The sequence below is a fragment of the Castor canadensis genome, chromosome 4 (genome assembly GCF_047511655.1).
Source record: "Castor canadensis chromosome 4, mCasCan1.hap1v2, whole genome shotgun sequence".
NCBI classification, from domain to species: domain Eukaryota; kingdom Metazoa; phylum Chordata; class Mammalia; order Rodentia; family Castoridae; genus Castor; species Castor canadensis.
The window spans coordinates 21,695,336-21,723,269 of NC_133389.1; the positions used below are offsets into that span (position 1 = coordinate 21,695,336).

The 27,934-nt window shown below is 36.4% G+C and overlaps 1 protein-coding gene across 18 annotated transcripts in view; it reads left to right on the forward strand.

The window, feature by feature from the left end:
- Tcf4 (transcription factor 4) overlaps nt 1-27,934 on the forward strand; it is a 331,562-nt gene that overhangs the window by 205,594 nt on the left and 98,034 nt on the right. For 11 of the 18 annotated variants that reach the window (XM_074069759.1, XM_074069764.1, XM_074069758.1 and 8 more), the window contains 2 exons: nt 5,135-5,264; nt 5,721-5,770. The exons of 4 other annotated variants lie outside the window; for them this stretch is intronic. In XM_074069759.1, coding sequence (XP_073925860.1) covers nt 5,135-5,264; nt 5,721-5,770 — 180 coding nt within the window. The remainder of the gene's footprint in view (nt 1-5,134; nt 5,265-5,720; nt 5,771-27,934) is intronic. 3 more of the 18 variants (XM_074069760.1, XM_074069762.1, XM_074069768.1) reach the window with 1 other exon arrangement.

The window sequence follows — 27,934 nt, forward strand, 5'->3', positions numbered from 1 at the left end:
TGCAACTAACCCTACTGACATTGTCTGTATGCCTCTGAGCTAGGGCTGTCCCTCATCTGTCAGACCTCAGACCTCCAACTTTTTCTTAATATGTTTGAATTCTACTTCTGATTTGCTCGCAAACACAATGTACCTTACACATTTAATATAGAAATAAAAAAAATGACCAAAAGCCCTTAAAAGAAACTATTTTCTAAATGATCATTTCAATAATTTACATTTCTCAGCAGCACAGTAACAATCTCCCAAGTCTCAATTATGAATGTTACCTCTGCCACCTTGTCTTTCCCGTTTTCCCAAGTCCCCTTTACTGACATCAAGCATAGGACAGAAATCAAAATAAACTGTGAAGGTGCCTTCTTGGATCTTTGGGGATCAGGAATAAAGGCCGCCCAAAGGCTGACCTTCAGTTGTGAGCTTTGAAGTTCAAAAGTGGACAGGTGGAAATACTCTGTTCTTCATTGCCCTTTGGTGTGAGATATATCCTAGGATGCAGAGTGTGTGCCAAGAGCAGCAAAATTATCGCCCCTCCTGCTACCACAGAAGTCAGCAATGGCCCTTCTGTGGTCAAAATGGCAAATTCAGCAGCAGCTATTCGACAGGGATTTGCAAAAACTGCCCCATGACTGTTAGGAATCTTATTCAGCAGTGTCTTTCAAGACCCGATTTTGTGCAGAATTAGCTATGTAGAAATTACCTTAGTTGTGATAAAAAGCGCTTAAAACAAGTCTAATTTGTAAATTTTCTTTCTATATATTTTGCATTTAACACTGCAGAGTCTATTAAGTACCTTTACAAATATCCACCATTTGTAAGTTATGTAGTGGTTCAGAATTTTATTTCCGTATTAAGATATATAAAAAAAAATCTCTGGCTTTACAGAGTTAGTTCACCATACAAAGACACTATACATCATTTAGGTTTGTGATGAAAGAATAGAATTGCAGCTGTGTGAGTACTAGAACACCCAAACATGAATTAGACTCCCAAGCATTTGGCAATAGTTCAGAAAAGGAACTTAATCTGATTTCATCTGAGACTGCTTTTCTCTGTTCCACAACATTCCCCCAAGATGTTGTATCTGATATCGGATCACAACATAATGGGAATGACACAAAATCGGAGAAAGTCCTAAAAAACCGGGGCACGTTTTCCCCCAGAGATTTTTTCCCCTTCTACTTCTTTTTTTCCCTCTCCCAAGTCCAAACTCTAAAATTCAAGGTCATTCACCTATTAGAGAATTAATTATAAGCCCCCAAAGCAGCATGCATCGTACTCTGATCTCACTCATATCTATAATTAAGGGTAAATATAATCTTCCCTTTTAGAAATGAACCACCCACCCATTACATTTAAAGTGCTGACTGAAATGAAATAATAGTTCAGAGCAAGATGATTTTAGTTTAACAAGAAAAAAGTTGATAATTTAAGCTTCAAGCAGTTAGTTCTATTTTTGATTACCATTCAGTTATAAATCTAATTTGAGATATAGGCTGGTTTTCTGTTCCTCAAGTTTAATTCATGGTTTGTATCCTTGGCTGCATAAGCAAAGTTTAGTGGTTGATAAGGATGTTAAGCTCTTCCCAAAGGAATAAGAGTAGGGTTGAGACTATGTTAGAAGAACAGTCGAAGGCCCAGCTCTCATGTCACACAACCCAAAATATTAATTGACACAGACTCTCACAGAATGCTGCATTTGACATGTGAATGGCTATGCTAGAACTGGCTGTTTCCTAGAGAATGGGGTGCAGGGATGAACCCCCAGTCATTTAAACCTGATTGACAGAGTCAGTATACGTTATTCTTTGGTTGGGGTATTTTAAGCCTTGCCATTGTCTGCCTTTGGATGTGAATACAGGGAAGAGCTTGTCCCATCGCATGGTGGACAGTTAGCAAAATGCTAAACCATGGGTGTAAGATTTACAGGTTAGCTCTGTGAGATGCCACATCTTGCTTCCAGTGTTTCCTGGCAGACTCAGGCAGCTGACAGCGGGGACCCAGCATAACCGCAGAGCATGAGGTTGCACAGTGTGTAAAACCTGGAACCTTTCTAATCCTATTTAAGGAGAGGATGAATCTACCCATCTTGAAAGTAGACTTAGCTTTAAAACTTCATTTCAGTAAGCATGAATTTGCTTTCAGAGCTATGTATATGTCTAGGCAAATTCATAAAGAAATGAATGCCTCACCCATTGTGGATAATTAATTTGCCTTAAATCAAATGCCAGTAACTTTTTAAAAATTGAACAAGTATTTCAGACAGTGGGATTTTTTTTTCATCTTTCTCCTGATTGCAGAGAGTTATGACCTAAAGCCAAACAATAGTAAATAGTCATTGTTCACTTCACAAGTATACTCTACAATAAGAACACATATATTTTTATCTTCATTTTCCCTAAGGAGGTGATTAGGGACCCTTTAAGTGTGAGGAAATGTTTATTTTTGTTGCTTTATAAGAATGATTCCATTGTCCAAGTGAAAAAGTAAAGGAACAAACAGATCTAAAAAGAAACAGGAATGTGTTTTGTAAAAAAAAAATTTTTTTTTTTTAAAGTAAAAGATGAGCAGAAGCAACTAAGTGTTTGGAAGTGCTGTCTGATCTTCCTTCTGTCACTGTTCCTAGTTCATGTGTCTGTGTTTGCAAGGATCGGATGCATGATTTATTTATGACTGGCCCCTAAAATGACTTTTCTTTTAAATTACAACAGTAAGGTCAGCTGCAGTCCGTTAGCTGTTTTCCTGTTATCATCCTATATTTCTCAGAGCTCTATTGTGAATGCTGCTGAAACATAGGGTAACAAACATGTTTGTTTTTACGTTGGCCTGTTAAATGCATTTACTTGCCGTACAGTGAAGCCTTTGCCACCAATACTTGAAGAAATTAACCAATAGTTAGCTTTATTCAAAAAAAGAAGCAAATATTTCTGCATATTTACTCAACCCTTTTCTGACTATTTTATATGCTTTCAGGAAAAAAAGAGAATTGGAGAAATAAAGGGTAATGCCTGTTAAGACAGTGTTTATATTATTGGTAAATACAAAGTTATGAATATTGTTATTGCCATGGAGCTGGGGGTGTAGCTCAGTGATAGAGCACTTGCCTAGCATGCAGGAGGCCCTGGTTTGATTCCCAACCCTGCAAAATAACAATAATAATACTATCATTTTTATACTCCTTTTCCCAATGAAATGAAGATTCATTTGTAGATTTATCAGTAAGGAGGTCGTGACTTTGAAACATTCACAGTGGAAAATTCAAAGAACATTTGGATTAAGACTTGAATGAATATAGCTTCTGTCAATAAGAATTGCCAAGAGTGAAATTACAGGTTGAGAATCTAAAATTTTTTAATGTGACTCCTAAAAGTGATAAAAACATTATTTGATGTTCTACATTAGATTCCTAATTTATAGAAACATTTTTGTTACAGTGAACTCTGTGTTTTAGTTTGTCTTTGTATTTTAATATCTTTCTTCAGCTCAGGAGAGGCATGTACACGTCAAGTTTTAATCTGGTAAATAGTCTGGTTTCTATCAAGTATTTATGTGGCAAATATTAAGTTGCTTGACAACGAGTTTATTACTCAGTATGTGTTTTCAGTCTTAAAATCTCATTGTTGGAGTTTATTCTAAACTAATGTTTATTATGTATCCCTTGAAAAAGTCCTAGGCTGGGAGCAAGCTTGTCAGTAGCTGGTTAGCCCTTTATTATTACTCATCCAACATTCCCAGAATCCCTGGAAATAGGGAGATCTCTTTATAATATTTAGCTATATGGTGGTGGAAAGGGAGCTTTGGATTTTTGATTTTCCAGCTTATGGGTCATATTTGACCAACTGCTTTCACTAGAAGACATGCCACTTTGTTGAGCTATTTAGGAATCAAAAAGACTGTCTTAATTTAAAACAAGGACCCTTTGTTTTAGTTGGTGACTGCCTTGTGAAATTTTTCAGTTCTCAGCGGGTTAACCAGGGAACAGGGCAGAGTCATAATTGGCCTATTTAGAGTATTTTGCATGTGAATAGTGTGTTAGTGAAGCATCCCTAAGTCTGTTGTGAGTGACATGGTGATTAGAATTTAGATTAGGGAAAACACATTCTGTACTTTATCAAGGACAGTAATTAGTTCAGTCAGTAAAAGTTGATTACAAGTAACGATAAAGTTGGATTTTTACTACTTAATTTTAAAATTTCTTTATTAAACAGTAAATTTGTTCTTAATATAAATGGTACTATCTACACTCGTTTTATTGCATATCAGAATAATTAAAAGAACAATGTGTTCAATGCAGAGTATAATCAGGCGATTTATATATTATGGGTAAGTTTCTATGTAGCTTTTAGAAAATGTAGTATTATTATATAATTTTTATTACGTCATCAGTTTTGAAAGTTTAGTAATTTGTCACATGGTGATAAGCTAATGATATTTGTGAAAGTTTTCTAGTGTTCAGGTAGATGTTTAATCTGTGCGGATGTGTTTTAGCTTCTGATAGTCCTCAAGAGAGCGTGCTGAAGTCCTTTGATTTGTTCCTGCTAGTTTAGATGCCTACTTTTTCCTGTGATCTCGAAAGTTAGTGTGAGGATTTGAATCTCCTTTCAGTTGGTTTAGCTGGCGTTCTCTCTTCTGTGGGTGCTGTGTAAAGTCGTGGAGGATCAGACATGCCGGGGCTGACAAGCTGGGTTCCCAGCACAGAGGGTGGGCTTATCCACACTCACCCCAGTGTGCACAGCTGAGGAGGTTGTGTGTGTTGGGAAAAAAAAAAGAGAGAGAGATTCTTGTTGGTCCCTGTGAAGGGCAGGTATAGTGCTCAGATGTGAACCTAAGCCTAGAGAAAGCAACCATCCCTCATTTTCTTACCCATTTAAAGTGTTAATCATCTGAAAAGATTGAAACATGTATTACCAGGAATCATCTACTTTCCTTTCAAAAGTAAAGGTTTAAAAATGCACCCGCTTGGGAACAGCTTCTTGAACTGCTTCCCCTCTTGGGTTTTTCTTGTTCATTATTTCGGTGTGGCTGATGCTGTTCTCTCTGTTGCATTGGTTTGAACAGCACTAACAGTCAGGTGTGTGGAGTGGAGGGGGTGTACAAAATTTACATTATGTGTTTGTTTTTCCTTTTAACCTTTTAGCAGAGTCTCCTTGGAGGGGACATGGATATGGGCAATCCAGGAACCCTTTCGCCCACCAAACCTGGCTCCCAGTACTATCAGTATTCTAGCAATAACCCCCGACGGAGGCCTCTTCACAGTAGTGCCATGGGTAAGGTCTTCCTCTCTTGAATACTTTGGTGTTTATTTCTAGTTTGTTTTCCTTTTTAAAATGCCACTCTTTCACCCTACCTGTAGCTTCCCTCCCCAGAGAACTCCAAAATATTTGGCTGAATTGTCAGGTTGGTTACCCATCCCCAGTAATCCATTGGGTGTTTATTTTAACAACTTTTTTGATATCTGCTTATTTCTGGGTTTCCTTTTGCTGCACACACAAGGAACCTAAATTTTCAAAAAGCCAAATCCGTAGCAAGGTAAAATATAGCGGCTTTTTATGAACAAAGCAGAGTTTGATTTCTGCTAGAATGAAAGGTATAGTGTTAACTGCGGTGTGCTGGAGTAATGAGTTTAGGGTGTCTGCTATCACCTCAACAGCTTCCTGGTTTTATATATTTTAGTTTGGAAATTGGGCACATGGGGCACTCACGGTATTTTCATTTTCTTTCAGAGGTACAGACAAAGAAAGTTCGAAAAGTTCCTCCAGGTTTGCCATCTTCAGTAAGTGCTGCTTGTTTCTGCTTTGCATTCTGTTCATTTTGTCATGCTCCTTACTGATGTGAAGGAGGTAGAAGTAAATGAGGGTCATGCACTCAGCGCGTGTGTCTGGAACACGGAGGGTGGAGGCACCTGCGCATCCAGCCTCCTGGCCCATGCTGGAGTGATTAGTACCCCACACGGAAAGGCTGCGTGTTTGTGTTGGTCTTCAGCAGGTTAAGCTCTGAAGAGAGCCTGGAAAAGGCACCTGAAGTTGGAGGAGTTTTACCTGTACGGGGCTTTGGAGAGAATGAGCATTAGTTTCATGTGTTGGTTAAATTCTTTGTTGGTATTATGATGATTTATGGATTTGCATGCAAAAGGAGATTTATGGAGTGGATTTAGGAAAAATTTACATGGGTCTCAGCCCAGAGTGCAAGGGAGAATGTCTCTGTTTTCTGGAGAGGTGACTGAATAAAGGCTGCAAAGGTGGCTGCTTCCTTAGCTGTAGCTGTTTGTGATACCAGGTGACAACTAGAAGAATCCACCTGCAACCAAAGCGTTCTGGGTCTTTTTAATAGCTGAGGCTGTGTGCACAAGCTCCTGAGGCTCCCCTAGGCCAACACAGCAAAACTTGGTTGTAATCACACTAAATACTTGATGTCTTAGTTTGAATTCTTGTTTGTATTTTCAAATATTAGGCCTTAGGCATTTTATTTAATTTTTTTGAGAACTAATCTGTTTCTGGTAATTTTCTCCTTGTGTAAAATAAAAGTATGATTTTTTTTCCCTTTTTTCTTTCCTTCCTCCTTCCTTCCTCCTCCTTTTCCATTCTTCTTTCCTTCCTATTATAAATGTATCGGGAGAATTTTAAGTCTATACTGTGCTGGTATTTGAAATGTACAGCTAATGGACCTTATAAGTTCTTATATTATAGAATAAAATTATATAGGTTTCTGAGAATGCATTACCAATCAGTGTTCACATTACTTTTATTTTATCTTTAATAAATTAGAAAAATAATAGATTTCCAAATGTGCTAAGATTAGATTAACCCAGACTCCTGTGTATTTGACTTGATTTCAGTTTAGCTAATCCAAAACATTATTCAATGAATATGTCAGTATTCTTTCCAGAAAAATCCACAGATCCTCTGTGCTGATTATCATAGATTTGATAATGTTGAAGAAGCATCACAAAATTATCTATAAGTATGGAAAAATAATTGTGTAAATAAAGCTGCCAATGAAATATAATCATTTTGGACTGTCAATATGTCATTTAAAAATGTCCCTTATTCTTATCCTTTTAATGTCCACATTGTGTTAAAATTATTAATATCTCCCAAGGTTTTAATAAGCATATATTAAGCTTGAAGTTAATAGTGGGTTAATGTCAATGAAATTTTAGCTCTTAATAGACTTTATGACAATGTTAAATGATATAATCCTCACAACTGTTTATATTTTAAACATACCTAAAATGCAGTCCTGACAATATTAAATATATTAGATGAACCTTTGAATGTTCTGAAATGACAGAATCACTGTGCTGTAAAAACTATGGAAAGCAAGCAATCACATCCTATTTATGCCTCATGTTAAAATTAACTTTGTTTTTTCCAGTGCTAAAATTTTGTAGCAACCTCACCATTTCTAAGGACTGCCTTGGTGTGGCATTAGATGTTAGGCATCGTCAACAATTTCTCTAACTTCATTGTTTAGTATTTCCCTATAGCTAATTGGTTTCTATAGAAAATTTTACCAGTAGTGTTTTTCACTGCTAGTAAGACAGTTTAGGTGTTTGTTGATGGTATGTTGTGATATACTCAGGAATATAAAAGCATTTTTTTCTTTCTAATAAATAAAAGTCAGGAATTGGAAATCTGGTTTGTATTATTTAATTTTTGGATTTTGATGGTCAGTTTAGGATTAACTATTTTAGAGAATTTATCTGGGCTAAATGTTTCGATTGTCCTTATGGAATATTTCAGTAAATAGCCTTTTTTTTTCAACAATAAGAAGGAAGAAGAAGGGGAAAATTGATTTAAAAATAGAAGTTTTGTCCTTTTTTTTTTTTTTTTGAATCAGGAAACATAAGATAATTTGTTAATTTTGCTCTGATCACCTATTTACTTGGTATTTTAAAAAATTCTCAGTTATTCATTAGCTTTGATACATTAATTAATTATTACTTATAAGGAGATCCCATGCCTTCCCACCACACAAAATATGTATTTTTACTCAATTCCAAGAAATCGTCTGTGCTAACTCTGTAACACTTTGGCTCCAGCACATCTAGATTTCTATATTTTTAGGTCTGTACCATGCTTATTCTTTATTTAAGTTCAAATAAAATTATCTGATTAAAAATACTTCTAAAACTTATTGTGAGTATTTAACAGATGATAAAATATTGGGAGACGTTAAAGATTTCTTTTGGAGTAAGTATGACTAGATAAAGGCATTTGTATGTTTCCTTTGGTACATATTTACCATAATACATAATAATAAACCTGTCACAATCTCTGTGTCAGCTCACTTAGTTTTTTCCCTTTTCAAAATGGGCCCACACTCTTCATGTAAGACAAAACAAAGAAAATTCACAGTGATACTCCATGGTCAGGCATTGTGACACCACTATGGACCAGAGGCTGACTTTCTTTGCCGTCATTAGGCTGGCTCTTGGAGGCTATCAGGAGAGTGAGAAGATTGAAAACTGCTGCACCTACAGAGAGCGAGAACGTCAGCCTGGCCAGACGTTATCCCATGAACCTGGCTGGATCCATGATTGTGTGTTTGTGCTGTGCACCCATCTAGAGACCTCACTGCAGGAACATGACATAGTGATAGGTGGTATAAGAACCCATGTGCATTGGAGAAAGGAATGGACTCCTGTCCCTTGTGGAGTCAGGGTTAGGGATTTGACTGTTTGTTTAAGGAGAGGCTGTGGGAAATGACAGTTATTCAAATGCCCAGCAGAGAGCCTTACTTACTGCTTATTTTCATGTTCTCTGTTGAGCTTTTCAGTCTGTCACATCCCAGTTTCTCCTAGCCTTCACCTTCTGATGAGATTTTAGTAATAAAGCTTTATCTTTAGTTGATGTCAAGATATATTGTGTGTTTCTAATTTCTTGAATCTCCATGTGAATATCTTGTCTTGTTAGATCTCTGCATTACGGTTTTCTATTTTAAACCATTTCATTGTAAATGTAGTATTTTGCAACTTTTCTTCCCTTTCCAACAAATTTCTTGTTTTTGTGTAGCCTATTAATCATATACTTTGAGTCATGTATTCATGAAGAGAAGAATGTACCATATTAAATTACAGCTTAGGAAAAAATGATCCATGGTTCTTTCTAGAAATTACCATGATGGTATTAAAATTTAGAAAGTACACAATTTTTAAATGTGCTGCTTTGAGATATTCTTATCAAACGCACAGAAAAACAGTGAACAGGCCCTGTCTTTCAGAAATGTTATCATGCCCACCATCATGTAAACATATGAAGCTTGGCAAAAACCATATCAGTTTTATCAGAATGTTTAACAACTTCAACTTTGTACTCCCAACAGTGGTGGGATTTGTCTCCATCTCTAATCTGGCTTGAAACTTCAGTAGCAATCTCACCATAGCCCCACTTGGGATTTCGGGAACTTTCCTAGTCTCTGGAAAATGAAGTTTTAGCCTAATAAATAGTTGACAGCCTCCCTTATCTCCAGTGATAGTTTCCCAAACTGCATTTTTCAGTAGCCTGTTCTGTATGTGAAATTGCAGCTTTTGTTTTTTGAAATTCAGGAGAGTCTGGCAAACTTCGTTTTAAGTGGTAGAGAGAATTTTCTGTTGGGTCCTGAGAAGAGAAATCTCTTAATACCAAAAAGATTCTCAAATAAGATTTGAACAGCAAGAAAATTTGAGGGATGGATCATTAGGTGGATTTGGAGACATTAAAAACTCAGTGTGTATTTGCTATTATATTTACTGGTTTTCCCAAGCGAAACAATTCTTAAGTAGAATAAAATATTAAGTCTGCATTCAGTTTTATTTTACAGAGTGGTTATTAGGAAACATGGTAATGCTAGGTGTTTTTCATGATATGAAAACCTTCATATTTGAAGGTTTTAAACATGCTATTGAATATATAATTGAAGCTATTTTGGAAAAAAAAACAGAAAAAACTTTTTTGCCTAGATGCTTGAACAACTTAAAAGAGGAGTTGGTACATTGTTTTTGTTTTTTGTTTGTTTATTTTTTCCCTTTTGGGGGGCCCAGAAATTATATGCAATTGAAAACACAGTGCCTAAAATACATGATTCCCTCCATCACTTTTGACATTGAGCATAAGGAAATCAGAATGATATAGCTCAGTACCTCACTTTTGTTTTTCATGTCAAAAAACTTTAACTTGAGTAATAATACAACCTCCTTTAAAATGAAATTTATCCATTACAACTAAACTAAGTATCAGCCACCTGGGCTCAGGCTCTGTAGGAAATTCTAGGAGTAGTGAATTGTGGGATAAGATACAAAAGGAGGGGTCTTCAAGGTTCCTCCCCGGAGAGAGATACCTTGTGACTTGTATACTTGAAGGTGTTTACATTAAAATGTGAGACTGGCTTGTAGCATTTTAATGTTAAATTTAGCTTGCACATTTTCTAATCAAAGATATTGAAATATGAAGTTTGGGTATTAAATGTTGCTTATTCATTATGAAAATGTATAGGTAGGAAAGAGATTAAGATAATGCAATTAAATCATCCCATATAGGACGAAAGTATTCACATAATTTACACAGAGTATACTACACGACACTGGAGAACATGCTGAAAACTGAGAAAATACTCATCATACAGAAAGCGTTTGGTTTTTTGTGCAGTTAATACTGAGTTTGCTAAACCAACCAAAGACTTCAAGATCAGCATACACATTGTTTTCCTGGAAGCCAGTATCATCTTGTCTATTTGACTTAGGGGCTAAAGATTATGTTTTTTTGTTGTTCTTATCATTTTTTGGTGGCACTTGGGTTTGAACTGAGGGCCTCACACTTGCTAGGCAGGTGCTCTTACCACTTGAGTCACTCCTCCAGCCCAAGGTTATGTTTTATATAACTTGCTGGTATATGAAACAAATATAGGTTGATCCTTTATTTGTTTTCATTGGGGGGGTGGTTCTTACTCCATGAAAAATACCCAAAAAGGACACACAAGAGCCCTTTCTAATATTTACAGCATTGGGCATTGCAATTGCCCAGAAGTTTCCTAAAAGATTGCCCTGTTTTTGTTTGGAATTTTGTATAATCAGTTCCCTCTTCCACTACCCTTCTCTCAACCTCGAGACTCAATCCTTCCCTCTTAAAAAGTTTTCTGGTATGCCTGTTTTGAATATAATGAGAAAATAATTCTAAGGGAGAAGCCAAAGTAAATGTGAACTATAAAGGAAAGGCTTATGTATTTGTGAGGTATTCCTGTATTTACAAATGAAAAGATTATAAGCCTCAGACACTCAAACCAAATTTAGCCACCATGTTCCTTCCACCAGAGAGGTGCTTCCTGGCCAGGAAGGACTGATTGTTCTTCTCAGTCAACTCTTCTCAGGTGTGCATGACATACTATCCCCTACCTCCCGGTGTGTATTTTTTATTTTTAACCAAGTTTTCAAAATGCCGTGTCACCTGCTAAGATTTGTTTGTCAGGACTTAGAGGATTTCAACAACTGGAACAGTAGCCTTAAATGTAAAACTGTGCACATTTTTTCCTAAAGGAGTGCTGCATTTGAGGGAGCTATTATTTCAAACCTTATTTTATCCCTTTCACTGAAGAGTATATTTTGGTGTGAAATTTTTGACTCTTATCTTGGTGGTTTACTTACAGAAATCTAAGAAATTGTTACAAGCCTGCTTTACCATAGAAAGAGAATCATCCCAGAGATTGTATGTAATTTGAAATTATAAAACTTTTTCTCTAGCATCTGGCCTAACTGTGAATGCATTGTCTGTTTACTGGATACTATCAGTGTTGTGGTTGGATGCAGTTTTTTGTTTTGTTTTGTTTTGTTTTTTAACTTCTACAAGTTTATTGATTGAAACAATCTTGTATTCTAACATAACAAGATTCTCTCTCTCTTTCTCTCTTTCTCTTTCCCTCCCTCCTTCCCTCCCTCTCTCCTTTTCCCTCTCCCTCTTCTCCTCCCTTCCTCCCTGAAATTACTGACAATTTCTGAATTCTCAAGGTTTATAAAGTAATAAATTAGAGTCAGATGGAACTTGGAGGACTAAGATTCATAAGAAGTTTTAATAATTTTAAAAGAAAGGGTTTCTTTAAAAAGAGCAAAATTGTATTTTTTTCAGACAGAATAACTGTGGTCAGGCTGTTGACAGACACCTGCTTCATTTCTTTTTTCAAAGGCATTTACAGTGAATTTTGAACTTACATTTCAAAGGAATGGTTTAGGATTCCTAACCTAGAGCTCTGTGGTCCCAGGGTGCGTTGGTGTGCCACAGTGTGCTCATTATAAAGGAGAAAGAGCTTTCAAAATTGCTGTGCAAAATTTGTGGTTTTAAATACTCAGTTATTTGAGCTCCACACAGCAGCATGTAAAGGATTCCAGTTTGCCAGTCCAGGCTGCTGCCTAGGTGTAGAGCCCTTCCAGGAGTTCAGTGCTTCACTTGAGCACGCACTCCCTCTTCAGAGAAGTTAAGGTAGTGCAGAAGGCTCTGCAGTTAATCATTCAGAGTTGCAAAACGAAGATGATTTAAGCACTGGTGAAATGTGTAGCTTTCCATTCCAAAAGAATGGCCAAGCTTTATTTTGCAAAGAACATTTTAAGAATTATATTTAAGTGGCTTAGTGACACCATTGTTGTCCCTTCTAACTTTGTCATCTGAGGAATTAATCATAAATAATAATGCTGCTAGAGTGGAAAGTTAACTGTAAGGATTTATTTCTGGAGTGATCAGAAGAGGTCTGTGTGTGTTAAATTTCACTAAATGTGTTTTGATTATTCAGTGGAACAGAATGGGGACATTCCTTGGCTTAGCACAGCTTTCTTCATAGCCAACTGTAAAGAAAATTTTTTGGTTTGTTGCCATGTCAGTGGAGATTAAAGGCCATTTCCTTTGTGAAGTATGAATTCATATGAGAAAAAGTTATATTTTCTCAGGAAAAAAAAAAAAGACCTTCGTAGTACATTTAGTCATGAAAATTGGTGTTATCTATTTCACACACATACAAAAACTGTCACTGTCACCATTTGCTGTCACCACTTAGGGATTTTTTTAAAAATGCTGTTTTGAAACAATTATTTTGATAGCATCTGAGAAAAGAGTACCTAACTGCCTACAGCAGCCGCCTTCCTCCCAACCCATATCATTCTAAATGTGCCTCCTGGATTATACTTATAGTAATATTGTAATAGCTTTCATTCTACCGATTGGCACAGTATGTCATTATATCATTAGCAGCTATGAGAAGGCAGATTCAAGTAGGTGGCTGATTCTTACCGTGAATGTTTTCAAGTCACCCTGTTTGGGGAATTGGGCTGTTTCACAGGTGCTCAGGTGTATTAACACAGGGTACAATAATATTTTCTGGCTTGCTCTTTATGAAATGAACTTGGAGCACAAAATAACTCAATAGGTAGGGTTTAAAAACTGGGACTCTAGATTAACAAACTTTAATAACTTGAGATGTGCAGAGATGAGATCAAAATTAAATGATTAAGGATGTTCACAGTACTCTGCTTATTTCTCACTACACCAAAGCAGAGGATTTAGAAGAATGTTCAGACTCATTGAGTCAGTTTACATTTTTTAAAAATCATTAATTTAAGTAGAAAATAAGCCTATTTCTGTAACTCTTGTACTATTTTGAACATATTGTTATATAATAAAAAGTTACGAATTCCTCCCTCGAATACTAAAGCATATACATCATGAGTGAAATCTTGTTTTCAAAAGGTTGTGGATCCCTCATACAGTGTCTGTGTATGAATTTTGTTTTTAGAAGTATATAGGACACTGGCACCTAAAATTATGGCTTAACTGATAAGACTGGAGAAGCGTATTTACTATGCATATTTATGATAGAAAAGTGTAGCGGGATTACAGACTTCAAATGCTAAGAGGAAGTTATTTTACAAACAAATGCTGTTGTACTTTTTCTTTAGTAAATTACACCAGCAACTTTGCTGTCACCAGAAACCGTACAATAGCAAACTGGGAGTACCCAGGTGGAAGGGAAAAAATATTTTCAGATGTTTCCATTCATTCATTCCTTTCTTCATTTGTATTTATTCAAAGCGTATTTTTCAGCTAAACTGAAGACTAAGCCCTCCATGTGACCTTGAATGCGCGTTCCTCTTCGGTATACCCGACTGAAGGTGTGAGGCTTCCCCACTAAGGTTCTCCATGTGTAATGAAGTTCATTGTGTGTGGAGTTTCTGGTGTCCCAACTTGTGAGACTAACTTGAACATTTTAAACGACATAACGTCTGGCCTTTTGAGAAAGTCACGCATTCAAAACAAATAGCCCACACAATATGACTCAGGTACTTTTTGTCCTTAGCTTATTGTGGAAGTAGTTAGTCCCTTTACTTACTTGTTATCACCTTGAAAAAAGTAAGGGACATGTTTAGGTATATATTTTTTTGTTCTCTGCAAGCCAAGTTCACTGTATTATGAATATTACTTGTAAATATATTTCCAGTGAATGAATTTAGTAGTAAAAGAGATGAGAATAGAGTAAGATATAACTCTTCACTAGAAATAAAGAACCCTTCTTAATTTAATGTCTTGATAGCCTCTACTTACTCATTCAGTGGTCTTGTTAGGTCACAAACCTGGGCAATAGGTATGCATAGTACCTGTTTAAGACCATAATATCAGTATACTGTTAAATAAGCCTTTATCTTGGGCTTATTCTGGGCCAGTCACTGTTAGTACTTTGCATCTATTCAGTCACTTAATCCTACAAAAATATCATAAAACAGGTACTACTGTTTATTCATAGACAAAGAAACTGAGGCACATGGAGGTGAGGAAACATGCCACCAGGTCACACAGCTAGTAAGTAGCAGAGCTGGGATTAATAACCAGGACCTTCTGTGCTGCCTACAGCTACTCAGCACCCTCTGTAGAGCAGAAAGCTCTCTGCAACATGGTTATTGTTGACTTAGAAAGTATTTGACTATCTGGAATAAATTAAAATTTCAAAACTCAAATTTGCCTACAGATTGACCTTCGTGGGGTGCTGTGCACAACCTCTGCCCAGGCAGCTCACTTGGAAAAGCTAGGTGATCCAGGAGAACCTTTCTGCAATAGAGACAGGGTGGTCCAGTGGCTAATGCATAGAATCTGATTACCTTCTTTTTGCTTGGCTGTGCTGCTGATCTGTGATGCTCGTATGTAACATCCTAGGATATTTTATTATTATACATTATAATGATAAGCACTAATTTCTTGTTGAAATTGGCAAAGTACCTTTCTTTTGGCACTTGAGGAGAAAAAAAAATCCCATATGGCAGTTCACTTGAGAGCAGTTAGCAGCAGAACAGAAACTAAGACTAGGATCTCAATTGTATACACAGCGTTACCTAACACAGGGCACTTGTTTCTTCTGAAATTAAGAAATACTACAAATACTTTTCTTTCATCTCTTTGTTCGTACATTGTCATCCCTATCTCAGCCAAAACACCTACTCAGCCCTCAGTCACGAAGCCTACAGCTCTGCAATATACTGTTCGAAGAATAACTCCATCTTTGTTCTTGAAACGGGACACCAGGCCAAGATGCTCAGAACTCCTAATAGGACTCCCTCTGCCAATTATTTATTTCCATCTAAATCCTCTACATGACCAGGGCATAGAGGCTCGTTCTTTCATTCTATGTCAGTGGTATTCTAGAACAGGTCAGAAGCCAGTTCTCCCGAGTGATGTATTGTGCTCCCTTTTTGTAAGGCTGGCTCCAGTTCCCCAGCCAAAGCAGAGGTTTGGCCTGGGGTTTTAACATCATTTGGCAGGTCGAAGGTATGTGGACTAGATGGGCCTGAGTGGACAGTTTGCTTCTCTTAGAATGTAAAGCAAAGTTGAATTTCCTTAGAACTATTTAAATAAATTTCTAACATTAAATAGAAGTATTTGTAGAGTTGTTTTAAAGTAAAGCCAAAGAATTGCTGGATTCAAGCCTTGCCCTATTGTTATGGGTTTTTCTCAATGCCACTGTCAAATTCATAAAACAAAGTAATTTTGCTTGTCAGCTATGGGAAGCTTAAAATAATTTTTGAAAAAACCATAAAAGCTAGTTAGTTAACCCTTTGAATTTAAAAGAAAAAAAGTCTGTCAAAGGTGGGGGAAGGGTGGCGGGAGAGTGGAGCAGTATTCTGCAATGAATGTCTTTTCCCAGCCAATTTTAATTTGCAGACCAACCAGACACCAAGTTGGAGATTTGGGAAAGGTCCCTTTTGGATGGTGAGCCCTGAGCCTGGTCCTGGAGCCTCTAAGCAGGGACTAATTGCTGTGGTTAACAGAAACACTGCCCTTTTCTGGGGAGCCTGATAGATCTCATGTAGCCACCCCTCATTTGTAGTCATTGCCACCTTGTGGATTACAAAGGATATTGGTTTTCATCAAACTTCCATTTCAGTTTGGCTTTTTATGGCAAGAACACATTGGCAGTGGATTGCTTATGCTCCTTACCAAAAGGATCCCCGTTTATTCAGCAACACCTCACTTCTCCACTCACAGTTCATTTATGATTCTATGAGAGTGTTTTTTCAGGAAACACACATTTCACTTTTTGACCTAGGAGCATCTGTTAGAATTTTTTTTTAATACTACTTTGGCATTCTGAAAGTGTTAATGTCTTTCATATCTGTTTTATGCTATTTAGGGATATTTATGATCACCTCTTGGTTACTCAGGGTAAAGTGTGTCGCAATTTTTTTTAAACAGACAGGAAAGCATTCACATGAGGAAACAGATTGCTTTAAACATGTGCTTCCTGTGACAGTAAAAAGAACAAATTAGATTTAACACTGTGTAATGAATGCATAAATGTGTACATTTAAGCTTTTAAAGGCTTTATGTTCAGTTTTGGTCACAACAAAAAGTGAGTCACCTGGAAAAATGAAAGATACCTTGGGCATCCTGAGACTCTCAGATGTCCCACAGTTGCAGTCTTCACCCGGGGAAACCTCCCTGGGATCATACAAAGGGTAGTTTGTGAGCGCTGGAGAGAATGAGAAGGGTCAAGGCTCATTTAGAGGTGGTTAGGGACTGATAAAGAAATTGGAACGTATCGGGAGAGGAACATACCGTTGTCTTTCCCCCTCTTCAAGAATCAGTGAAAATATCCATGTTTCTAAACCCTGAGTTTTCCCCTTCCTATCCTGAAAGCAAGGGAAGAAAATCTGATGCTCACTCCTTAGCCTTTTTAGAACAATTTCATTATATAAGGAAAAGACTCCTTTTCTTATGCAATTGAGTTTGTGCTCCTGGATGCTGGCTGGCAGGGAGTGAATAGAATCTGAGTTCATGTTTCCAGTCAGACGGGACCATGGAATTGGAAGGCATGAATCCTGTCCCCAAGCAGAAGAGGCAGTCGTGGCCATTTCTGCCTGACTCTGGCCGATGGTGCCTTTCTGTCCCCTGTGCTTTCACAGCTAAGGGTTTATGGCATGCCCACCATCTCTCTGGCCAAGGAGGGCTGGGACAGAGTCCCTCAGGGGAGGGCATGTAGTCTGGGGACATCTGACTCTTACAGCGCATACTGAGGTACTAATATCAAAACAGACTGCTTGTCGTCGCACGGTGGGGCAGTGCTTTTTTTGGCTGCTGTGGCTGAAATGAAATGGGCAAGCTGTAGTCCGCTTGGCATGAGAATGGGCTGAGGGAAGCTGGGAAATCAGAGTCAGACTGTGAATGCAAGTCACAGCCAATGGTTAACTTCCTTTTTGTGTGTCACTTGGCAGCGATGAGACTGATGGCAATTTTTTTTTTTTTTTAACGTGGGTGAGAGTTCAGTGCCCTGGGAAGAGCCGTACATGCTGTTATCATGCTTCCTCATACAGTTGACTTGTGGTGATTTGGGGAGGCCGCTAGAGCTGTTTCAAGGGCCAGCTCCAGGAGCTGAGTACATGGCCATCAGACCTCGGATGGAAAGGTAATGGGAGGAGAGGTGACCCACACAAAATCTCACTGCTGATCACTAAACACGAGTGGGGAAATCAGATCCTTGCAGAAGGCAATCATGCCATAGCATAATATCGTGCACTCGAGTGGATAGTGCCCAGTACACAGACACCCAGAGATATTTTTAAAATTATCACCACTCCCCACCCCTCATCTCACATAAAAGATTCAGATCAGTTTTGGACTGTCTGGAAAATGCAGGGTGAAAATAACCAGATTGAATCCAGCTAAAATGACCTTCTGCTTTTTGGGGAGGTTGTTGCCCTTCGGTTAACCACATTTATTTCCTTTGAAGATTCATTTGGACAAGCGTTTGGAGAATGTCTAGCCTTTCCAAGATTTTCCTACTATTTTTCTGTTTGCAGAGAGCTGTTCCCCAAAGGCGAAAAGAGCGAGTTGCCATCTTGAGGAGTGAATTGCATGTTTAGTGAACGCCAAATGGTCTCAAAGTTACTCTGGAATTTTCGATATATCTGGTTGCTTTCAAATACTGTTTATTCCCCTCAAAACTTCTAAACATTTGTTCAAGATATCAGAAAGATGACCACCTTCTGAAAACCCCAAAAGCAGGGAAGGATGCTCAGAAATAGAATGCCATTTGTCTGGTAATTAGAGTGCATCTCTTAAGAGTTCGAGAGAATGCTGATTAACCTTTCTGTTCCCACATTCTCACATGAAATTAGCACACCTTTTAAATTATTATCTAGTATTTAAATACATATATTTGAGTCTTCTTAATGCAACAGGTTCTAGAGACACTAAAAGTGTGTTATAGGTTTCTAAAAAACTTCATTTTTCTTACATTTTAAATGTTCTGTTTGTGCAAAATTTCGAGAATCACCATAAGGGCTTCTTTGCATTTTTAATTTAGTAACTAACATATGAATAAATTTGCATATTAATTAGTTGCAGATTAAATCATGCATACATAATTGCCTCCTTACTGTGTTTAATGTTTGTCAAAATCTCCAGCCTGGTTTGATGGATGTCGTATGAAAGATTACAATTTGATGTACCCTTGGAAGTATTTACACCAATAATGCAAGATTCTTAATAGCAGAATTCTGTAGTTATATACAGTTACTAATAAACATGTAAGGTAGGTACATGTCCTTTGACTAAAATTTTTTCTTTGCACCAAATCATTTACTATTCATAATCATTAATGCATCTCCTAATTATACAGCATATGTCTGTTAACCCTTTCATTGCTGGTCTTCAAATGATAGCTTCTTTCTTTTTCTTGTCCCCCTAAAGAAAGCAAATTTTTTTAAATAGAATTGTGAAAACAGTATTGCCTTCCGCTCAGTTCTCTACTAGTGTGTAGACACACTTTTTGCCATTTATTTTAATACACAATTAAGAATTATATGATCACTTCCTATTTTCTAGTTAAAGATTACGAGTGGCCCATGTGCACACACTGAAACTGGTGGGGTTTTCCTCTCTTTTGCCAGTGCTGAAAAGAATTCAGGTGTTTCAGATATTTGACATCAAATGGTTAAATACATATTGAAAGGTACATATTCTCTGTTAAGAAGGGTAATTTTAGACTAAGTAAAATTATTTAAGCTGTATCTTATTTTGTTTTGAATATTGTGATACACTTAATGTATTGCCATCAAATATAGAACAGATACGACTTTTTGTACTAGAACTGAGATCTATGCAGTAGAAACTGAGTAGAGAATAGATACTCTTGATTTGACATAGTTAAAAAATGCCATTAAATGTTCTTTTAAATTAATTCCTCAGGTACTTAATTCTTTAAGTTTTATTTTACTCACGTAAAAAGTAGACCAACTGGCTTTTTCCCCCTATTTTGATGTCTAAGCTGCTTATCACACTGTATTACCCTGCATTAATGAGTATTCCTACTGTGCAAATTTTTATCAAAAATGATGGTGTGAATGTCATTTTTAATTGGAAGTTTATACAATCAGATTTATAGTACACAACAAAAAATATGTATGTACTTCTGCTTCAAGCCTTTTTTAGGCTATTGATCTTTTTGGTTTAAATATGCACTTTTTATTAATGTAACTTTAAATTTAGTTTGAGAATCTACACTATTATTATTACTCAGTTCAGATGAATACCATTATTGGAGCCAGGGGGAAACTAAGGCACAGGCCATTTATATTGCTTTAATTACAAGAGGAATAAATACAGGAATGAGTAAGAAGAGATGTTTAGGAATCTCTTGTAAACATGAAAACTTGCTGACCAGTTCTGCGTTTTCCACAAAGGTCATAGTATCTGACTTCTGCCTGTTTTATTGTTGAGTGTCTTATGTGTATATGCCTAGTAAAAAGACAATGGTTAAAAATGAATACAAATCCAAAGCTTAAACAACTGATTTCCTTTATTTAATTCTTACATGGGAGAAACAATATCTCCTGGTCACTTACCTTGGGAGCGTTTTTTTCTCTGATCACAAGGCATAAAAACTACTTATTGGTGTAGCAGAACATTCTTTTGCATCATGAAATATTGTATTAAATTATTTAGCAATATGAAAAATGAAACGAAAGCTGAAAAACCTTTAAAAAGAAACAGACCCGAAACATATTTACCCACAGCTATTGTGCCTAGGTAATTCAGGGCATATGGTATGTAAATGATGTTTGGAGATCCTTGCCAAATCTACACACGATGGGATAAATTAAGGACAGGTTTCCCTGGGTGTCAGTCCCATGAGTGTGACCGGAGTACTCCCTGCTCGGATGTGTGTGCTCTTTCTTGTCTTTTAGCAAGAGCATCACACAGCATTCAGTGCCTAAATCAGCCGGCTTCTAAAACATTATTTGTCATTCTCAAGAATCAATTTATAATTAAATTTAAAATATAATGCCGATTTACTAAGTCTTACCCTTGCTCACACATTTAAAAAGTAAGATCTAAATAATTCATTACTATATATTTGGATATTAAGCCATTTTTCATGGGTCTTGTTGACAGTGGAAATTGAATGTGCCTTAGCCACTGGCAAAAGAAAGATGTTCCTAATAGTGAATTTTCTATAGGTAAAGATTAAAGTGTTTTCTAGAACACGAAGTGAATTATTTTGAATAATTAATAATTTTTAAGTTAGCCTGTTCATAATTAAATGAATTCAAGTTGATCACTCAAATTATTGGTATCATTTATTACAGAATTATTATATTTTGAGGTGCATGCTTTCATTTCTAGAAAGGCGAAGGTACTAAACCCTTGTTCCATTTAAAATTCATTTTAGGTAGCCAACAGGTTATGCTCTTTGTGTTTTTCTGGAAGGAATTTCTTTTCTAACCTGGAAATCTAAGCTTATCAATGTTAATCCTTTAAGTTATCCATTTCGATTACTCTTAGAGCCATATAACTAGAGATTCTGGATTAAAAACTATGGCAGATCCTTTTTTCCCACTCTGATAATTTATTGGAATACACCTAAAGAGTGCATTTACTATGAAGAGTCAGTTGTACATGGAAGACTTCCATATTACTTACAAAAGTTATTCTAGGATATTTTAAGGTATGTGGAATATGGTTGAGGATTGTTTGTTGTTTTACTAATAAGATTGCTTAACTAAATGATTTTTAAAAGATAATACTCTTAATACTATGCTTTTATTTGAATGATTGGTTTGGGCTTTGTCCTTACTGTTACTATTTCATTTTGGGGTAAAAATTAACATGGTGTTTACTGAGTGGAAAAATGGAATTAGGAGCAGCCCTTCTCCGTTGCTCTGTAAATTAGGTAAGATATATATATATAGAGGGGGGTGGAGGGAGACAGAGACAGAGAGAGAACCTCTTGAGAGCAACATAAATCAATACTACTCAACAATAATATAGTTTAAAATTCATGCATGTGGTCTTGGTTCTGATGAGTTCATATAATTACATGTAGCATGTAGGTGGTGAACTCAGGGTAAAGATATTCTGTCACTGTCCTTTGGTTCAGTGAAACTACTTTGCACAGCTGTGTTTCAAAAGCAACAACAGAGAGCAAAACCAATATTCACTCGAAATAAAGCTTGTCTGCCTTTCAACTTTACTGGGAACTTACAGCCTTGAAAACAATAAAAAGAGTAATCACAGTTGCGATTACAGAGTCCAGATGAAACATTACTCAAGAGGGTGGTGTGGCATGAGTTTCCTTACGTGGAAAAGGCACTGTGGATAGCAGCATGTTAAGCATTATAGCTTCAGAAGTTTTAAATGTCAGACTTTGGACTGTACTAGAGATAAAGCACCTGTGTTCTATTCAAAGAAATTAAGGTATATCTGGAGATGTGGAGGTGTTGAAGGTTTTGAGGGTTTGGGGAACAAGACCATAGATAACATCTCAAATATCAAGTCTATTTTCACTTATTGTACTTCACTTCAAAATGACTTGGCAGTTTTGAAAAATTTTGGAATGAAAAGTAGGAGATAAATGAAATTTGCATCCCTCAAGACAACTCTGCTTAGCAGACTTAAGATTCTGGCAATTTCCTTACAAATATCTGAAAATTAGACATTATAAAGGAAATCTGGACAGATCTGAGCTATTGCCTTGCCACCAGATGTCTATGATGATATCAATGAGTTAGGAAACTTTTCTAAAAAAAATGATAAAACCAACTAGAATGATAAGTATATTTTAAACCCATCTTTATAAAATGTTGATGTCTTTTAGAATTCTAGTCAACAAAATTCTGTTAATCTAATATTTGCATCATAGGGGGAATTTGAAACAGATAGTATAATTTCTATCATAGTGTGAAAAGGAGTCTGTAACTCCCCAAAGGTTAAGAAACCAGAAAATGTGGGTATCAGTTGTTCCTACACCATCTTATGCTCACTTTAGCATGGAATCAACTTATAGATCAAGTATCATGTAAAAAACAAAAGCAAATATTAATTACACACCTACTAAGTGTTAGGCTTCCTGGTAGATGGACTACTTTTGTGAAGACTTACGCAAAAATGAGTGCAAGTCATCGTGCAAGTAAGAGTTGCTTTTATAATACTTTATAGGGCTATCACCATGAATCCTATTTGTAGACTAATACATGCCTGGATCATATGACTTCTCAGAGTTCAGTGATTATAATTACACTTTAAACAGTTTAATCACATCGTCAGTGATAATATGGCATAGAGAGATGAAACCAAATCATATGGCTTCCGGTGATTGTTGGTGAGTTTCTTTTGTTACCAGCATATTTATGTTAACAGTGAAGCCAAATGACATTAAAATTTGTTTTTCTGTATTACCTAAAATCAAGCTAAATAAAATGTTTGGAAAAGACCACAATCAGAAGTCAAGTATGTGGGATTGGCATGGCGAGAACATTTCTTCATTGCTTTCTTCGTTGGCATCTCCTTGGAAATAATGTCTAGCCATAGGAGAATATAGTGTCCCTCTAAGAAAATATTTATAAAATACAATGTTTAAAGTTGAATATTGATTAAGTAAGTAGGATTGCCCTGCCAAGACAAACTGAAGACTACAGGAGTCTGTATCACACATGCTAAGTGACTTAACAGTATCACCTCCCATAAGTGACAATGTATGTATCCATTTTTATGTCTTTGACATTTTGTTGGCATTGTTAATTATTCCATTGAGAGAGAGGAAGGTAAGTTAGATATCCTTCTACAGCCCCCTTTTGTGAAATAATATGTTTGAAAGAAGATGCTCTCTGCCAACCCAGCAAATAAAACTTGGTACATCCCTAAATTTCAGCAGTTTATAATTCAGGTGAGAGGAAGGCCATGAAATTGATAATAAGTACAACAATTGAAAGCTAGGGGAACAGTTTCTCACAATTGTGTGAGTGTGAGAGAGAGAGAGAGAGAGAGAGAGAGAGAGAATAATATGCTCACTGTCTTCATTCTCATGGAATGAGACTAAGTCTCATTAGCGTGTTTTTCTGACGAATCCTCTTTCTTCTGTACTTGACGATTTCTGTCATCTGAAGGAAGGAAGTAAATCTCTTTTTGTGCCTCCTTCACTCAACAAGCAAAATGTGCTGTGTTCCTATTATGACATTGTTGTGCGAGACACAAAAAGTTATTATAATCTCTGCTTTTCATAAATTGATATTTGAGGCCATTAAGGTAGGTGCTTAATTCATTTAATAAAAATTCATGGCATTGGACCTGCGTGTACAATCCTATGTTTTAGAGTGGGTATGTCCTTGGACGATGATTCTAGACCCCAGAGAGCTGCAGATTTGGTATGATTAAGACAGTGGCCACACAGACTCCATTGAACTTTGTCTAGCAGTTTCTGTATGCCTCTTCCCTGAAAATAACAGGATTCTAGGTGAGCTTTTGCTTGGTCAACTGCAAAAGCAACTTTTGATTGTTTTTATATTTCAGAATTAATTTTCCAGAAACAGTTCATAATAATAAAAGCATAATTTTGGAAATGGGAGAAAAACTGTCATGAGCACCAACTTAATACTTCAACATTTGAAGCTTATTTGTTTTTAAGGAAACAAAAATGTTAGCAAAGCTAGAACTTGCTTAGATTTAGAGAGCTAGTTAGAAATTAAGTCAGAACTTAAAACCAACCTTTTAGATTCTGTCTCTGCATTATACTGTTTATCTAGTGAGGCCACACCATAAGTGGTGGGGGAAGGAAGGCTCAACCCCATGTGTTAGGTTGAAATACCAGACTCTGTGGCTTTGTTAGAAGTCTTTAAATGACAAAAAGACAATTCAGTGTATTAATTTTTATTTTTTTGTTGAATAACTTTTATCAAAAAACATGTAAGCATTTGTTTCTTATATTACTAATAATGTCTCTATCCAGAAATATTTAACTCTTAGAATGCCTTATAGATGTAATAATAGAATTTTAAAGTATATATATATATATCATATAGACACACACCTACAGTATGCTTTTATTTAAATGTGTATTAGCATTAATATAAATTCAAAAGGATATCTTCATAGTTATCAAATAGTGATAGTCAACAGTATGATGCTTACCAACCAGAGGCATGAAAGTTGCTTCTATTTGTTTGACAGGTTCATTTGTTTTCCAAATATATGTTACAGAAGGCAGGAGAAATTGGTGTTAAGAATATACAGGTTAATGTTGGTAACAAGTTTGAAGGATGCAGCCCATGTGCAAAACGTGTATGACTGGACAAACTCTCCTTTTATACAGAATATAGCATTGAGTAGGTAGCTGGGCATACACCATAAAAACATAGCTTGATGCTCCAAACAAATGTCAAAGACCATTTCATATTCTGAAGTAAACAAAATCTCCAGTTGTGGGTAAGGGTTGAGAGAGTTGGCCTATTTAGGATTTTGTATATTAAGAAATTTGTGGGCCAGGCCTAGTCGTGCACATTTGTAATCCATGCCATGCAAGAGGCATAGGTAGAAGGATCCATGTCTGAGACCATCCCCAGGTAAAATCATGAGCCCTATCTAAATAACTAAAACCAAAAGGGCTGGGGGTGTGGCTCGAATGGTGGAACACTTGTCTAGCAAGTGCTGAGGCCCTAAGTTCAAACTCCAACATAATCCCCCCCCAAAAAAACAATAAAGAGGAGAACATTTTAAATTGTTTTACAACTTATGCATTTAATAATCATTTTGAAAAAGGTGAAATCCTGACATTTTGGAAAAGAAATTTCCCTGTTAAACAAAATAGAGGCAACTTTTATGCCTCTGGTTGGTGACATCATGATGTGGCAATCTGGTACTATTGACAATAATACTAGTTGATGAGTAAAAAGATATCTTTTTCAATCAGTTTTTTGCCCCTCCATATGTAAAGAGAAATAAAACCATTGCAGCCATGTGATTTTTCTGGCAGTCACTGCCCATTCTCATTCAGCAGGTTTAATGCTGAAAGTCAGAATTTATCAATATCAATTTTTTTCACAAAACAATTCTTATTTTAAAATTCTTTGTGTTCTATAAAAGTTGATGCATTTATTTCACCCAGAATTTTTCTTAATTGCACCTTACCTTTATAAAAACACTTCTTTTGAGTTACTTATGGGATTTGCTTATAGCCTTGTCTCTTAACGAAGGTGATGTAAGACTTGTCTCACCCATCACTTTAGGGTCATGTCTGTGTTTATGTGTGGCATGGATGCTTATGATTAACAGAATGCAAAGATCATTTATTTTTAGACCTGAGTAGTTAAAATTCAACATCATTTTGAGCTGGAGAGTGTATTTAGACCAGGAATGGACTGATGACCAGTATAAGCTGTCCATGAGGCTGAAGGGGACTCATTTGAACCTGTTACTCCTTCCTCTTTAAAATGCTGTCCGTTCTTGCACACTGGCTGGTTTCCAGTTATACAAAGGAATATTTTGGGCAGAATATTTATAAAACAGGAACTTGAAATGGGTACTTCAACAACAGATGTATATAGGATACTATTCTTGTCTGATCTTCACTTCATTTTAAAACTTAACTTTTCTTCATTCTTTTTACCTACTGTTTTTATTTTTATTTTATTAGAGATCATCGGTAAAGTATTTGAAAATTGTTCCTTGCCCAGTAATTTGTTGTGCTACTTACTCAATGATGTCAAACTATTAAATGTAATCAGCAGAAACCTCAGGAAATTGCTAGCATTCCCACCCTAATGGGGATTAACAAACCCTAAACAATTATTCTACTTAGAATGAAAATTATTTTTATTGTGATACCGCGTTTCCCCCATTATTGAACAATGCATTGGGAAGCTCAGTATTTATTCACGGTTTTTTTTTTTAATTGTGTACATCCTGTGCCCAGATTCCAATCAGTTTCATCAATCCATTTTTGTCATATTTTTTTCAAATGTAATTCTTCATCCTAACAAACGTACCCAGGATATTCCCCCTTAACTTTTTGGGTATTTTTTTTTACATGTGTACCAATTTGAAGGAAAACCAATTGTCCTTGTATTTCATATGATTCAGGTGATTGTGGTAAGCCTGCTAGCTTCCATGGAGGAAGGGCAACAATGTGAGTCAACTTCCTGCATCTTTGTTTTTCTATTGTCCAGTGTGATGCTTCCTCATTGTACCAAAATAGAAATGGTTTGTTTGTATATCAAACTTGGAGACTGGTTATGGATTACACTGAGAGAGGATAAAGGCTTTTTTTTAAACGTTCCATTTATCCCAGGGGAAAGAGATGGGTGGCCCAGGGAACAATAAGAGGAGTGAAGTCTTTTCTCCTTAAATAAAATACCTCCTTCAGTCTTCAGGAGGGTCTATTTTCCTTTAGTGATAAAGGAAAAATCCTTTGCTGATTTGCGAGATTCGGCAGCAAATTTGTGACTTTTACAATTACATATATCTGCATGAAATTGAAGAAGGGAGAAATTAATTTCAGTATGAGTTAGGTGTGCAGTTCCCAGTGTGACAAACAAAAATGTCTGGTCTTACCATTTGATGCTTTCCCACATCACATAATGGCATTGCTTGGAGGCCCTGTCTGCAAGAGAACACCAGTGATACCTCTGGCTAGTTGACTTTCATAGCTGTTCAAGTGGGCAGTAGGATACTCATGGTGTTCTGTACCACAGAAAGGTAAAAGTAAGCGGAAAAGTGGGAGATGAGCATAATCTTACCTAACTTGTACAGGAATTTGTGAACCTGGTTTTCGCATTTATTCTGCATGGTGGGATATGTCTCCCAAGTAATATATGTCTGTAGAATTTACATATGTCACATAATTTAAAATGTTCTGGAGCGAAAGAATGCCACAGAAAGGCAGAAGTCACATCTTTATTGGAAAGAAGTCTGGTTTGAAAGAAATAGCTGTCATTGCATACCTCAGTGGTCAATGTAAATTACATTATAGTCAATATGACTGCAAGTCACCTGACTAGCCATGGAGAAAATAAACATTTGGCCATGTGATAAGCCATTTGTATATCTACATATGAACCTGAGACCTACTAGTATAAAATTCAAGATAACATAGAAAATCACTGATGGAGTCAAGATAGAAGTTATATTTTTCATGGTCTGTGATGATAGTGTGATACTTTTGTGTG